The 16,474-nt window shown below is 34.5% G+C and overlaps 1 protein-coding gene across 1 annotated transcript in view; it reads left to right on the plus strand.

Annotated features, from left to right (window-relative positions):
• The window catches only part of SEC24A (SEC24 homolog A, COPII coat complex component), a 63,319-nt gene that overhangs the window by 17,194 nt on the left and 29,651 nt on the right, over positions 1-16,474 (plus strand). Inside the window, exons 3-11 of the mRNA XM_081090972.1 lie at positions 3,303-3,473; positions 5,896-5,973; positions 6,521-6,681; positions 6,972-7,144; positions 8,567-8,669; positions 9,616-9,742; positions 11,512-11,621; positions 13,310-13,422; positions 14,968-15,086. Of these exons, the coding sequence (XP_080947098.1) occupies positions 3,303-3,473; positions 5,896-5,973; positions 6,521-6,681; positions 6,972-7,144; positions 8,567-8,669; positions 9,616-9,742; positions 11,512-11,621; positions 13,310-13,422; positions 14,968-15,086 (1,155 nt within the window). The remainder of the gene's footprint in view (positions 1-3,302; positions 3,474-5,895; positions 5,974-6,520; positions 6,682-6,971; positions 7,145-8,566; positions 8,670-9,615; positions 9,743-11,511; positions 11,622-13,309; positions 13,423-14,967; positions 15,087-16,474) is intronic.

Here is a 16,474-nt window from a genome sequence, read left to right on the forward strand (position 1 = left end):
GTTGTGACCCAACCATAAAATTATTTTTGTTGCTACTTCATAACTGTAATGTTGCTACTGTTATGAATCATAATGTAAATATCTGATATGCAGGATGGTCTTAGGCGACACCTGTGAAAGGGTCGTTCGACCGCCAAAGGGGTCGCGACCCAAAGGTTGAGAACCGCTGCTGTATCGGGATATGCAGGTTGAGTCTGCTCAGCAGACATCCTCAAGGAAATGAACTATGAAAGCATCCAAGTGAAATAGTAAACAATAATTACCTTTTTATGCTCATGTGTATTACTGCGTATACTATATACACTTCATCAGGCTTATAGTTTAACTGCTAAAACTACTTATTTTTCTTACCTCCTTGATTAGCCATTGACCCTGATGAATGCATTTTGGCCTCGTAAAGAGTAAGGCTATTCCTAGAAACTTAATTTCTTTGTCAGAATCTTTTGACCCACAATTGTTAGAACCAGAATTCTCCCGGTTGCTTTTATTTTTTAATTTTTAAAAATTTTTATTTATTGATTCTAGAGAGAGAGGAAACTCATATATGCATTCATTGATTGACTCTTGTATGTGTCCTAACTGGGGATTGAACCACAACCTTGGCGTATTGCTCTAACCAACTGAGCCACTCAGCCAGGGCTCTCCTGGTTACTTTTATTCTTATTCTTATTGACACCATGAGTGAGCATTAGTCAGTTGAAATTAATGACTATTCACTTCATAATTAATAATTATATGTAACAATTATTTAATATTTATTATTTTCCAGCACTTTGCCAGATTTTTATATGTGTTATCTTAATTTTTATAACAGTCTCTTTTACAAGAAATAAATCTGAGGCCACAAGAAAATAATTTGGGAACAGGTACTATACAAAAAGTGTTTAAGAATAGGTGTAGCCCTAGCTGGTTTGGCTCAGTGAATAAAGCGTCGGCCTGTGAACTGAAAGGTCCTAGGTTCAATTCTGGTCAAGGGCGCATGCCCGGATTGTGGGCTCCATCCCCAGTGGGGGACTTGCAGGAGGCAGCCAATCCATGATTCTCTCTCATCATGGATGTTTCTATCTCTCTCTACCTCTTCCTTCCTCTCTGAAATCAATAAAAATATATTTAAAAAATAAAAAAAGAATAGGTGTAGCTTCTTGTTTAAAAACATGATGAATAATCTGAAATATTTTTGGCGCTAACAGAAACATTCAAGTAGAGCACCTTGACTGCAGCACAAATATGGTGAAAGAGGCATAGCAAGTGTCATTACTTATGAAGATTTCCATGTAAAAGTAGGAGAAAGATAAATAAACTAATGAAATGAACCTAAAATAAATGTATGACTACCCTTCTTTTTTCTTATGAGAAAAAAAATTCTTCATATTTGACCTCTGTTTTTTTCAACCCATCATTAATATAGGTGCCTGGTTGTTCAATTTCAAAACTCTATATAAGTTATACTAAGTTTCTAGTCCACATATTAAAATTCTTCCCCCTAATAGTCCATCTGTTAGCATCCTTGCATTAGTTTTAGGGATCTTAGGAGACAGGTTCTAAAACACTACTTATACTGTTATAAATAAGAATTATGCAGTTTGAAAAATTATCCTATAAAATGTAGCATATTTTTGGATTCAAAAGCATTCTGTTGAAAGCTGTGAAAAATCTCTGTAAGTTCACTTGAATGCTGTTAAACATTAGGTTGTTACATTTTTTGAACAGATGTGTCATACATTCTTGTTCATGCTGAGTTGGTACTGTACCTTGCCCTTTTGTTCTTTGACTTGTCTGTATTGCCAAAGATATGAATGATATGTGTGGGTGCTTCTTTGATAAGGGTGTTACATGGTAGTAATCTTTGTCTTCACTTTTGTCAACAAGGCACTGATTAGTCTTATTGGGAGCCATAAAGTTTAGTAATACAATAATTTTTCAATTTGGCCCTGGAAAATTGAATACTGTTGAAGAAGCATATTGAAAATTTTTGTTATTTGCCTATCTTTATTCCTTTAGTTGTACAAAATTACAGGGTTAACTATAGAATATATTATAAAGTAAGATTTATTATCTATTACATTTACAAATTCAGAGGATAAAAAAAGCCTTGGGCTGAAAAATTAAATCACATACTTATCAGTATTATTTTATCTACTTTGCAGACTTTGTTCCTCCTCTTTGGCAAATGAGAAGGTGGAAGTAATACTGTTGACTTGAGTGTATAGATGGTTGTGGGTTTCGGAACTTTTGATATCACATAGAAAAATTTCCTCAAGAGTAACTGATAATGTTTTTTACACTAGCCAGAACTTTATTGTCTTAATGGAAAATTGGTGTAGTTGAGGCAGTGAAAATACTGGTAGATACCAGAACAAATATCATGTAATTCTTGGTTTAGTTTGATGAGTATTTTTATACCTTTCAGATAGTGACCTATAAGGCATATGCATAAACTTTGGATCATTTCCTGTTTTTTAGGCTTAGGGAATGTTTTTAATATAGTATTTAAACCATTATTGAAAGTAAACTACTTTTTAAAAAATGTATTTTTATTGATTTCAGAGAGGAAGGGAGAGGGAGAGAGAGATAGAAACATCAATGATGGGAGAGAATCATAGGTGGGAGAGAATCATAGATTAGCTGCCTCCTGAACACCCCCCACTGGTAATCCAGCCTGCAACCCAGGCATGTGCCCTGATGGGAATCAAACCATGACCTCCTGGTTCATAGGTCGATGCTCAACCACTGAGCTGTGCCAGCTGGACAAAAGTAAACTTTTGATTATCATTAGGTTATTAAAAGGTACAAATTTACAATCTCATTTTTAATAGGTTATACACCGCCAATAAAAATGAAGCAGAATGAAATAAAACTTAGAGAATTTAGAGTATCACAATGCTAACAAATTACAAAGTATTTACAATGCTAACTCTAAACCTAATCAGTGTTAATTGAATGGACTATATTAATAGGTCATTAATAAAATTTTATTCGTGTTAATTTCTACTGGAATATTTGATGTGGCCTATTGAAACTGCGACCAGTCAATGAAAAATTAATCAATAAAGAGGGCACTGTCTCTATCTTATAAGTGATTTGATGTTGAGTTTATACTGCTTTAATAGTTTACTATAGGAGAGACTTGGCAAGATGTAAAGTATGCATATAAATTAAGTTATAAACCTGGGAAGTTAACATATTTCTGGTAATTTGTTGGTGTTTGTAATTAAAATTTCAAAGTTACTCAGATTTAGTGAAAGGCTATTTGGCCTTTGTCTTAAATTCTTAAGTAACGTGAAAAACCAATGTTTTCATAGGTTCTGCACCCCCCTTAGTGAATCCACCTCTGCCTACCACTTTCCAACCAGGAGTTCCTCTTGGGCCTCCTCCAGTTGGAGGACCACCTCCAGTGAGGGCCCTAAGTCCTCAGAAATCATCACATAGGGATGTGCCTCAGCCCTCATTTAATTCACCTATCAACCAAGAAGGTAAGCATGGCAAAACCAAGTCAAGTCCTAAAGGTTTGACTTAGGGTAGAAGAATGAGTATTGTCTGAAATCTGTGTATTCATATCATATTTTTTCCAGAAAATCTAGTTGTTTTGGTTAGGGTTGGCCTTCAGAAATTTAGAGTTTAATATATTTTATTGATTTTTTTACAGAGAGGAAGAGAGAGGGATAGAGAGTTAGAAACATCAATGAGAGAGAAACATCGATCAGTTGCCTCCTGCACACTCCCTACTGGGGATGTGCCCGCAACCAAGGTACATGCCCTTGACCAGAATCGAACCTGGGACCCTTGAGTCTGCAGGCTGATGCTCTCTCCACTGAGCCAAACCGGTTAGGGCAGAAATTTAGAGTTTAAAGAACTTCCTCAAAATTCCACAGTCCTAGTCCTGACCGATTTGGCTCAGTGGATAGAGCGTCGGCCTGCAGACTCAAGGGTCCCAGGTTCGATTCCGGTCAAGGGCATGTGCTTTGGTTGCGGGCACATACCCAGTGGGGAGTGTGCAGGAGGCAACTGATCGATGTTTCTCTCTCATCGATGTTTCCAACTCTCTATCCCTCTCCCTTCCTCTCTGTAAAAAATCAATAAAATATATTAAAAAAAAAATTCCACAGTCCTGTGTATACTGGGCTGTGAACTAGCATTCAGGAACCACTGCTGTTAACTTTTTTTATTGCTGTGGGTATAAAGTTAGGTGCCTTTTAGGAGAGGGAGGTGAGAGAAGAGTTCCTGCTTTTTTGTTAGAACTATTCTTTTAATATACTGGCTTTTTTCCATGGAAGTGGTATTTTGATTGTCACTGTTACTGTAAATATTAGCAAATATTTATGAATCTAAATACAAAGTTAAATATACAAGCATTTTGAAGTTGTATATAAATAAAATGTCTTAAAGCATTGTCTTCGGATATAATTTTAAAATGTTTATTAATTTAAATAATATTTTGTAAAATAAGAAATTTGATTTTAGCAGTAATATAACCATTGCAGCAAGATATGGAAATAGGAAAACAGAAGAGGAGGGGGGAAACCATTACCTATATCCTACTACTAAATACAATAAATATAATTTTTCTTGTAGCAGTTCCTTTGTTTTTCGAATTGTAAGTGTGTGGGGGGGAGACTTGTAAGTAGTTTGAAAAGAATGGTATTAACAATGAATAACAAAATGATAAAGCAATGTCCCACAGGTTGCCACATTATTTAAAATTTTAACCAATTAAAAATATACACACTGTTTTTGTTTGTTTCTGCAAAGTGTTTGTTTGTTTTAATCCTTACCCAAGGATATGTTTTTATTGATTTTTAGAGAGAGAGGAAAAGAGAGAGAGAGAGAAACATCCATATGAGAGAGAAATATCAATCAGGGACTTTCTGCAGACAATTTTTTTTTTGTTAATCCTCACCAGAGGATATGTTTCCATTGATTTTTAGAGAGACTGGAAGGGAGGGGGAGAGACAGAGAGAGAGAAACATTGATGTGAGAGAGACACATCGATTGGTTGCCTCCAGCACATTCCCATGATGGAGATAGAGATCAAGCCTGGAACAGAGGAGGTACGTGCCCTTTTTCTGAATCAAACCTATAACCCTTCAGTCCACCGGCTGACGCTCTAACCATTGAGCAACCAGCTAGGGCTGCAAACAGTTTTTAAAAGTTTTTCTGTATCAACTCATGGCTAAAATCTGGTGGTCTCGAGAATTGCATAGAACTTGTCAACTGTATTGAAACCTTTTAACTTACCTATTTGGTGTCAAAATAACTAGTAACGTTAGCACCTATGTACTTAGGTGCTAGAGGTTGATGCTAGTCACTGATTTTAGTTTCTTCTGTACCTGAATTTGAGCTCTTAAATAGCATACATACCTAGAAGTAAATTTTTACTCTTCACAAGCAGATGCCTCTGGTATTTAACTCTGCAAATTGGGGTAAACAAGATTTTTAAAAAATTTTAGTGGTGGTTCTCTAGACTGATGCAGTTGTTCTAATTAATTTATATCACCTTCAGATTAATTCTAAATTCTACCTTTTCCATATTTTGAAAAAAGTTATTTTCTCATTATTTTATTTTTAATTAGTATTGATTTGTTTTTCAGTGTATATTGCTCTTAAGAGGCTTTTAAAGCTACTCTTGCAAATGCTGAAATCTTTCAGATAGTATATAATTTTGTACACTCCACAAAGGACCATCCTTTTTAGAAGCTTATAAAATTATTTGCTACTTTGGTATATTTTGTACATTTAAAAACTGGCATTGTTTAAAATTTTATTTCAACATTTGACATTTTTCTTGGGCTGTGGTTTAAACTATATTTGTCATTTGAAAAGTTATCTTAAATTAGCTCCAGTCTTATTGAAATTGTAACAATTGTTCTAATGTAAATATTAATAAACTTTTCTTAGGTATAACATCAAGTACCAATAATGGATCTATGGGGGTTCACAATCGTTATGATGAAATTGAAGGCGGTGGCTTCTTGGGTGAGATGCTACGAAAGTTTTTTCTTGTTGTTCATTTTAGGGAACAAAGAAGAAATCTTTATAATCATGTCCCACAACAATGATTACTGTTACCATTTTTTATCTCCATGCATATAGATTTCTTTTGTTAGTTTTTTTCCCTTGGAGTTGGGATTGTGGGCTTTATTATTATGATGCTATGACTATAAAGTATTTTTATCAATTAGATTTATTTAAATTGATTTAACCAATTGAACATTTAGTATGTTTTCATTAAAGTTATTTTAAATTAGAATTTTCATCTGAATACAAAGTTTCATACATATAAAAGTAATGAACTATATAAATCTTATTTTTGTGTTTATAGTTGTAGTCTACATTAAGTAGATTTTAATCATTGCTATTACTTTGTTGCTAGTATTTGTCTTATTTTACAAAAGTGATAGATGAAAGTATTAACTTATCAAAAGGATTTTAGAATTATAATTCTTATGATTTAATGGATCTATGTGTTGATTTAAAGTATTCTGGAGTGTAAAATAGAACTTAAAAGTTACCTTGTTTCTAGCAACACCACAGCTTACTGATAAGAATCCTACAATGAGCCGAAGTGTTGGATATTCATATCCCTCTTTACCACCTGGTTATCAGAACACACAACCACCTAGTACAACCGGAATGCCAACCTCTTCCTTGAGCTACCCAAGTGGGCCACAGGCCTTTACCCAGGTAAACTTTTTGTTTCTGTTTTTTTACTCATTATCCACCTTTCTGTTTAAACTGTAAGTACATGAAAAAGTTTCAGGACGTGTATAATGAACATTTTTAAACCATTAGAATAATAATGGATATTTCATAAGACTTTGTCCTGTTACATATCTCCAGAACCAAAAAATTGATCAGAAAGTCTAGATTACAGTTTTATTTAGAGAGGAATTAAGTAACTACGTCCTTATACACTTCTGTTTTCAACTGAAGACATTATAAAGACTACTTACTTTGAAATTATACATCTTTAGAATTCCTTAGGTGCTAATCATTTAACTGCAAGCATGAGTGGATTGAGTCTACATCCAGATGGGCTAAGAGTTATTAACCTTCTTCATGAGAGAAACATGCTTCCGTCAACACCTTTGCAGCCTCCGGTTCCAAATTTGCATGAAGATATCCAGAGACTCAACTGTAACCCAGAGTAAGGCTTCAGTGTTTCTTACATTTTACTCGTTCTAAAAACTTTCAGATTTCTTTGGAGTCATATATTATGAACAAGTTGTGCAGATATATTAATTTATGAAAGTAGTTCTGCGGGTAGAAAACAACTCTTAGTTGCTTACTTAATTGATATTTGAAATGTTCTAAGCTCAGAAATAGGGTTGCAACTTCTGAGATGATTGCTGCCTTTATCAGCTATAAGGTGGTGTGGCCCTAACCGGTTTGGCTCAGTGGATAGAGCGTCGGCCTGTGGACTTAAGGGTCCCAGGTTCAATCCCGGTCAAGGGCATGTACCTTGGTTGCGGGCACACCCCCAGTGGGGAGTGTGCAGGAGGCAGCTGATGGATGTTTCTCTCTCATTGATGTTTCTAACTCTCTATCCCTCTCCCTTCCTCTCTGTAAAAAATCAATAAAATATATATTTTTTTAAAAAAGGTGGTGTGATATTCATTATCATTATGGTAGCTATATTATTTCTTCAGTCCAAAGTACGGAGATTTAATTCTATATAATCCTTTATGTGCTCTCATTTCAAATTTTTTTTTATAAAAAACATAATTATAACACTCTTTTCTTAAAATTGACCATATAGGCTTAAATATATATAGCAAAGGTGTTCTGAGAAATTGAATTTTGTTATAAATAGTATTTTAGAACCTTTAGCAAATTTGGATCATCACCGTTTGGCTCAGTGGATAGAGCATCGGCGTGCAGACCAAAGGGTCCTGGGTTTGATTCCAGTCAAGGGCACATACCTTGGTTGCAGGCTCCTCCCCGCCCTGGGCCCTGGTCAGGGCAAGTACAGGAGTCAACTGATCGATGTGTTTATCTCACATTGATGTTTCGCTCTGTCTTTCCTTCTCTTCCTCGGGTGAGGATTAACACACAAACAAAGAAATGGGTCATTTGATAGTCTAGATTTACACACAAGCAGAGAAGAGACTTTTCTTTAATTATATACTAGAGATTGTAACCATCTACCCTCTCTTTCTGAGTAGGATTTAAATGGGATAAAATTTGAGAGCGCCTGTTGAAATATTTTATGTATTCATAATCTGATCCAGTGTTAAAATTGTATCCTTTTTTTGGTTGTTAATTCTCACTTGAGAGTATTTTTTTCTTTTGACTTTTAGAGGGAGTGGAAGGGAGGGAGGAAGGGGAGAGAGAAAGAGACACATTGATTGGTTACCTCCCCAATGCACACTGACAGGGCCTGGGGATCAGCCAGGGCACCAGGTACGTTCCCTCGACTGGGAACCAAACCCTTAACCCTTCGCTCTGAGCCCAACCCTAGCCACTGAACTAAACCAGCCAGGGCAAAATGTGTACCTTTTAAATCTTTTTGTTGTTGTTCAAAAATAATCATAGCAACAACTGATACATCATTTTTACTTTAATATAGGTTATTTCGATGTACATTGACTAGCATTCCTCAGACTCAGGCCTTACTGAATAAAGCCAAACTTCCGTTAGGACTGCTGCTTCATCCTTTCAAAGACCTAATGGTAAGTTATAAATTATTTACCTATTAAAATACTTTCCCCAGTCTCCTCGTTCTGCCATTCTTGGAATAAAATTTGTTCTTTAGGAAGCTGTTTTAAAAAAAAAGAAGAAAAGGGGCCCAAATCCTTCTGATCGAACCTACCCCCACTCCCTCAAAAAAGCCTTTTCACTTTTGTCCTAAGGCTCTGGGACCTTGACATATGGCCACCTACTGTTGAGAGGATCAGTGCATAAGTGAATTGATTTTCCCAAAACAAACCTTCAATTGATGATAGGATTTTATTGCCTTTTTATATTAAGACTTTACAATTTTTTTTTAATGTAGGATAAACTTTAAATAGGAACATAATTGCATAGTTTAATTGAATATTTAAATATGACAGTTCTTTCATGAGAACTTAGTAAGCCTCTTACTATAACATGAAGAAACTTTGAAATAATTTGTTTTAGAATAGGGGTGGGAACGTATAAGGCCTGTGAAATGATTTTGTCTGGCTCTGCCAAGGCATTAGTGGTGCGTTAATTGAATGTTTGATCAAATATAACAGGCTAATTTTGTATGGTCCAAAAATGATGTTATATATGTCGAAATGGCCCTTGGCAGAAAAAGGCTCCCCACCCGTTTTAGAATGTTGATCATTCCTTTGCCACCCATCTCAAAAATACATTATAAGTTTACTATGTTGGTTTTGTGTATAAATGTTAATGAGGAAATAAGTACTTTTTAAAAGGTAAAATTTAAGAGACCAATCCTGGAGAAAGCAACAGGGTTTCAAATCAATACATCTCTGCTACATAATTTTTTGTGTCGCATTTTGGACACTTTTTACCCTGGGGTTTTTTCCTCCAAAGTTACAATAATATCCCAGCAATTATTTGGAAGGTATGCTTAGTGCTTCGCCTTAGTTACGATGATCACTGCCTTAAAAAAATTAGTTGTTTTTTCAGCAATTGCCTGTGGTTACCTCCAGTACAATTGTGAGATGCCGTTCATGCAGGACATACATCAACCCTTTTGTCAGCTTTCTTGATCAAAGGAGATGGAAGTGTAACTTATGTTACCAAGTCAATGATGGTATGTTTTTTTTGAAACATTTTAAAATTTTTACTTCCATTGTAGGGAAATCAGATAATACAAATGTGAAGTTAAAAGAATCAACAGCCCTGTCTTACTTACCTGTAAACATTCCACTCAGAAATAGCTTCTGTTAACTTTTTTCTATGCACTTATTTCTACATATAAATAATTATATTCTTCTTAAGCCAAAAAAAAAAAAAAAAGATGATATTACTTTGATACCACTATTTTACATTTATTATGTTGGGTATAATAATAAGTGGCATATTTTATGGTGTTATTTAAGTCTGTAATTTATGAAATATTTTTATTTAGAAATTGTCCAATGCCTTTAATCTAGGGCAGCGATTTTCAACCGGTGCACCTAGACAGAGAGAGGGAAAGAATTTTTAAAACGCGATAGATACCTGACTAGTCAGGGGCACTGACCTCTTTTCCCTTAGATTGTCAAATAAAAAATGACAACAGCCAACACAACAATAGCCGTCAGGTGTGAATGAATCAAAATTATACCTTTTTTTTTTTGGTCAGATCAACAAAATATGTAATATATTTTCTGGTGTGCCACATAATTTTAGTAATTAGTTCATGTTTGCCGTGAGATGAAAAAGGTTGAAAATCACTGCTCTAGGGGTAAAAGAAAGTAAGTCCACAGATTAGCTGCCATTAGCTTTATTCACTGCTGTATGAAGGGAGGTGAGCAGTGCTAGAAGGTTAGTTGAATGTAGTTTTCTCAGTAATTGAGAAGGAGGAGATCTCTTTCAACTGTTTCACAATTTACTTTTGAGGAATATCATCTAACCAACTACACTTTAGTAGGATTCTAGGAGAAAAAGTGTATGCTGATATCTACATTGAAAATTAAGTCTCTGCTTGGAAGGAAATTTCATTGAGCATTGGGAAATAAAGGAATTTAAGATATCTCTCAAAATTATTTTAAAAGTGTTTTTATTTATTGATTAGAGAGAGACATTGATTTGTTCTACTTATTTTATGCATTCAAGAGTAGAGGAAAGTGAGGATAGAGTAAGAGCATTCTTTTTATTCTGTAATAATTCAGAAAATATATGTATAGTGTTTAGTACACCTTAAAATCTTACGTATATGTGCTTCAGTATATGAAATGAAATGGTAATAAAGGTTGAAGTCACTTTCATATGCAGCACAGACTATTTCATGAACTATGGCTTATCCTTTAGCTACATAAGAATTTGAATTTCTAAACAGTTAGAAGACAGCTGCAATGATAATTCATTTAGAAAATACTCTTTGAGCTCCATTATATCATAAGTGGTAGGCAACTGATGTTCCATAGAGGTCTTATTAATTAATGAAATTCACCATACCTTTAGACTTTAAACTTTTAAGTGTTTTTACCATACCTTTCACGGAGTATCCAGAGTCTTTACATATTATGTGTCAAATGTTAATATCCTTGTTAAAAAAATTATTGGCATTTAATAAGTTTTTATCATTTTTTCAAGCTATTTTAGAAAAGCTTTAGCAAGAATTAAGATGAAGAGGATATTAGAAGACAGGGAAAGAAAAAAAATAACAGTGATTTAGTATATAAAAGTAAGACATATGCAGGACCATTTAGTATATGAGGAACTTGAATGTACCTCAAAAACAAAGTGCACATAATTATCCCTTAACATTTAGTCTATATTGAAGTATTTATAAATTACTAAATAAGAAAACAGCCAAACACAAGGTTTATTAAACTTAATCTTAGTTTTATCATTTTATGTTGTCAACTTATATAGTTCCTGAAGAATTCATGTACAACCCTTTGACCAGAGCCTATGGAGAACCTCACAGAAGACCTGAAGTTCAAAATGCTACAATTGAGTTTATGGCTCCTTCAGAATACATGGTAAGTTTTCATTTTTTTATATAACGTATTTATCTCATAATAGTGGGTTTTAAATAAAACAACATAGCATCCTTTAACAAAATTTTATGGTTTTAAATTTAGAAAAGTTATACATGTTCATTATAAAAATAGTTAATTAGTATATAAGGATAAGTCTGAAAAGTGTACTAGTATGTAAAGTTCCACTTATGATTCTTGTGTGTTCATCTAGAAATTGCAATACCATGTTGAGATCATATTTACTTTTAAGTCACTTCCAATTTTTTAAATTACAAATAATGGTGTGATGAGCATCCTCTTCCAAGTACTTTTGTTGTTGTTGTTTATTAGTCCTCACTTGAGGAGTGGGATATTTTTTCCATTGATTTTGAAAGGGAGTGGAAGGGAGGGAGGAGGGAGATGGAGAGAGAGAGAGAGACAGAAAGAGACATCGATAGACATAGATTGGTTGCCTCCCAAATGCAGTCGGAGTTGGGTATGGAACGTGCAACCCAGAAACGTGTCCTTGGCCAGGAATCAAACCTGCAACCCTTTGGTGAGTGGGCAGGTTTGCAGGTTCGATTCTGGTCAAGGGCAAGTACTTGGGTTGCAGGCTCGATCCCCGGCCCTGATCAGGGCTCCTGTGGTAGGCAATCAATGTGTCTCTCACATAGATGCTTCCTTCTCTCTCTCTCTCTCTCTCTCTCTCTCTCTCTCTCTCTCTCTCTCTCTCTCCTTCCCCCTCCCCCCCCCACCTCTTCCTCCTTCCCACCCTTCCACTCTCTGTAAAAAATCAGTGGAAAAAACATCCTCCAGTGCGGATTAAAGAATGAATGAATGAATGGTTGGTTGGTAGTAGCTGTCCCTTTGTTGAGTTAAAAGAAAAAAGTGCAGAAGCATTTGTTCTTTTGAATTGGCCTTCCTGGATTTCTTTTCTTTTATCTCCCAGGTTTTACGAAAATGGCTTTCTTTAAATTTAGAACTTGCCTATAGCAAGAGGTTTTGCTTCTTCCCAACTTACCTCTTGGGGCAACAGATTCTGTGATTCAGCAAGTAATATTTACCAAAAAACCCCACAACCACACACAAAAGTTAGTACACTATATGCGCCAGTTCTGATTGTGGTTACTTGCTGCTTTTTATTGAATTGAAAACAGATCTTTGAATTGGGAAGTTTAAAAACATAATCGTACATTTTTGTGAAACTTGGCTGAAATGTGTTTGTTAAATAAATAACGAGCTCAGGCAACTTAATTTGTCACTTTCAGAACTGTAATTCCCCCTAAGTTGTGAAATATAATGCACATATGGAAAAATCTATAAAACAAAAATATATAGTATGCCAAATAATTATAAATGCTGTGTTAGCACCACCCAGGTCGAGAAATTGAACGTTGCTAATATTCCCAGAAGCCCTTCTGATCACATTTCCTCCCCTTCCCATGCTGGAGAAAAGTCTTCTGACTAATAGCATTCACATCCTCATTTTTTCCCTATCCATCTGAAAACAATATGGTATAGTTTTGCCTGTTTTTTAAACTTCTCTTCTTTCTACATTATTTTTTTACTCTGTTGTTTATTATAGTCTCCATTTAATTTATAATAATGCTTATTTTATTGTTTTGCTGTATGTGGACAGGACAAATGATAAATTTAAATTTAATCCTATTAAATGTATTTAATGATATATATATTTTTTTTTTTTTCAGTTACGACCACCTCAACCTCCAGTGTACCTCTTTGTGTTTGATGTGTCTCACAATGCAATTGAAACTGGGTACTTGAATTCAGTTTGCCAGAGTTTGTTAGACAATCTGGATTTGTAAGTATCTTGATTCAGCTTCAGTTGGAAACTGTTTACAAAATGGATAAATAGTTTTAAAATACAAAAAAAAAGCTATGTAATTATATTCTAAATATTCTAAAAGCCTACTTAAGTCAGTTGTGAACTTTAGGCCTTGCTTTCTCCAAAATTCTATTTTAACTTTTTTTTTTGGAAAAATTTTAAACATAGAGTAAATAGAAAGAATGTAATGAACTTCCAAATATCCATCCCTTCTCCCTCAACTTTAACATTTTTAGCATTCAGCTATTCTCCCCCCCGCCCCCACCCCTTTAATCTTATAGAGGAAGGGAGAAAAGGAGAGGGGAGGGGGAGAAAGAAACATCAATTGGTTGCTTCCTTCACTTGCTCTGACCATGGATTGAACCCAAAATCTGGGTATGTGCCTTGATTGGGAATTGAACCCACCACCTTTTGGTGTACAGATGACGTTACCACTAACTGAGCCACCGCGGCCAGGGTAGCATTCAGCTGTTTTTGCTTTATGTAATCATACAAACATACCCCCCCTTGAGTACTTTAGCGTAAATCTCAATCAGCATATCATCTTACCTATAAATACTTGGAATTATTTTTAGCTCTAATTAAATAGGAGTGTCACACTAAACAAAATTAACAATAATTTCATAATATCAACTAATACCCAGTTCAGTTTTTGTTCTGATTGTTTCAAAAATGCTTCTTTGCTGTAGGTTTGTTGGAATAAGAACCTAAACTATTTTTACACATTGCATTTGGCTGTTATGTCTCATAAGTCTCTTAAAATATCTGTGCTTTACTTTTTATTTATTTAAAAATAGCTGTACATTCCCCCCCCCCCCCTCTCTCTCTCTCTCTCTCTCTCTTTTTTAAACATCTGTACTTTAAATGGTGCTTAGTTACTTAGGGTAACCTATAAAAGTTTGTGTGACCTTTTAGTGTAATGCATTATAGTGTACTTGTGTTCTGTGGAAGAATATGGAAAACAATCTCATCAGAAACAAACTAACTCCCTTACCTTGATGATAAGGGGCATCCTTGTTCTTGCCAGCATTTGTACTTTTAGTGTTACAGGTTGCGTATGGGGATTGTCTGTTGAGGAAGAGTCCACTGACTCACCCAAACATGGGTAAAATTTTAACAGCTATGCAGTATCTAAATTTATATTAAATTTTAGAGTAGGTATATAGTAATTTTGTAATGTATTTTATAAATTAAAATCTTCTACAAAGTTTTGTTTATGCTTTCCAATATTTTTATATGCCATTTTCCAAGTGATTATATAATTTTATGTAGGTGTAATGAGTTTTGAATTGCTGTATTATTACTGGGTTTTCTTGATTGTTTGGTTTATGTGTAGTGTTTTCACTGTGAGTAGGGTATGCTTTCATGGTGATTAAACATTGGAGGGGTTAAACGTTTATGTTAGGACAAATTCTATAATATGAAAGTAGATATTTTCATGTAACTCTTATTGGATATTTAATATATATGTATATGAATATGAGAAAACTTGATAAAATACTCTTCTAAATTTACTTTTAGGCTTCCTGGCAACACTAGGACAAAAATTGGCTTCATAACATTTGATAGTACAATCCACTTCTACAGTCTTCAAGAAGGTCTCTCTCAACCTCAGATGCTAATAGTTTCAGATATTGAAGGTACATATTATACACTTGAAATTACTGAACTATCTTAGTCATTTGTAGCTTTAGAAATATTTCATGACTATTTGATAAATTAAGAGTGTATGGTATAATTCTATATTGAGGAAAACCTTGAGTGTAATATCATAAGATTGTTGGAATTGTAAGAGTCCTTAAGTTCAATCCCTCATTTAATAGGAGGAGGAAGCAGTTATGGAGGTAAAGTGAATTATAAACAAGGCAACACATTTATTCAAAAAATATTTGAGGAGAGACATATAGACCAATAGAGAACCCAGAAATTATATAATATAGAAATTATATAATAGAATAGAGAACCCAGAAATAAACCATCACCTATGTATGGGCTTTGATTTTTTACAAGGATGCTAAAAACATTCAATGGGGAAAGACAGTCTTCTTTTTTTTTTTTTTTTAATATGTTTTTAGAGAGAGGAAGGGAAAGGGAGAGAGGGAAACATCAGTTGGCTGCATCCTGAACACCTCCCCCACTGGGGATCGGGCCCCAAGCTGGTCATGTACCCTGACTGGGAATTGAACCGGCAACCTTTTGGAGCATGGGATGATACTCAATGAACTGAGCCGCACCAGCCAGGGCAGAAAATACAGTCTTTTCAAAAATAGTTCTGGGAATACTGAACATGCAAATTAATGAAGTTGGACCCTTACCTTAAGCCAGATAAAAAAAATTAACTCAATGGATGAAAGAGCCAAACTTAAGAACTAAAACTACAAAAACTCTTAGAAGAAAACATAGGTGAAAATCTTCATGACATTGGAGTTGACAGTGATTTCCTGGATCTAACACTGAAAGCAAAGACACCAAGAAAGAAAAAATAATAAAATGGACTTTTTCAATATTAAAACTATTGTATATCAAAGAACACTACCAAGAGAGTAAAAAGACAACTCACAATAAAAAAGGCAACTCACAGAATGGGAGAAAATATATGCAAATCATACTAGTTTATCTAAGGAAGGATTAATATTCAGTACATCTAAAGAACTACTCAACAACAAAATGACATCAAAAATAAGGAAAGAGCTTGAATAGATATTTCTCTAAAGAATATATACAAATGACCAATAATGAAATAATGACAAAATACCTAATGTTATTAGTCATTAGAGAAATGCAAATCAAAAACCACAATGAAATACCACATTTCATGTTCACTGGTATGGCTATTACCCCAAAAAAGGAAAGCAACAAATATTGGCAGGGATGTGGAAACATTGGAACTGTTGTGCATTGTTGGTGGCACTGCTGGTGCAGCCACTATGGAAAACAGTATGGAGAGTCCTCAAAAAATTAAAAACAGAGCTGCCATTTGACCCAGCAATTCTACTTCTGGATACTTACCTGAAGAAAACAAAAACAC

This window comes from Myotis nattereri (genome assembly GCF_964212035.1).
Source record: "Myotis nattereri genome assembly, chromosome: 5".
Classification (NCBI taxonomy): Eukaryota; Metazoa; Chordata; class Mammalia; order Chiroptera; family Vespertilionidae; genus Myotis; species Myotis nattereri.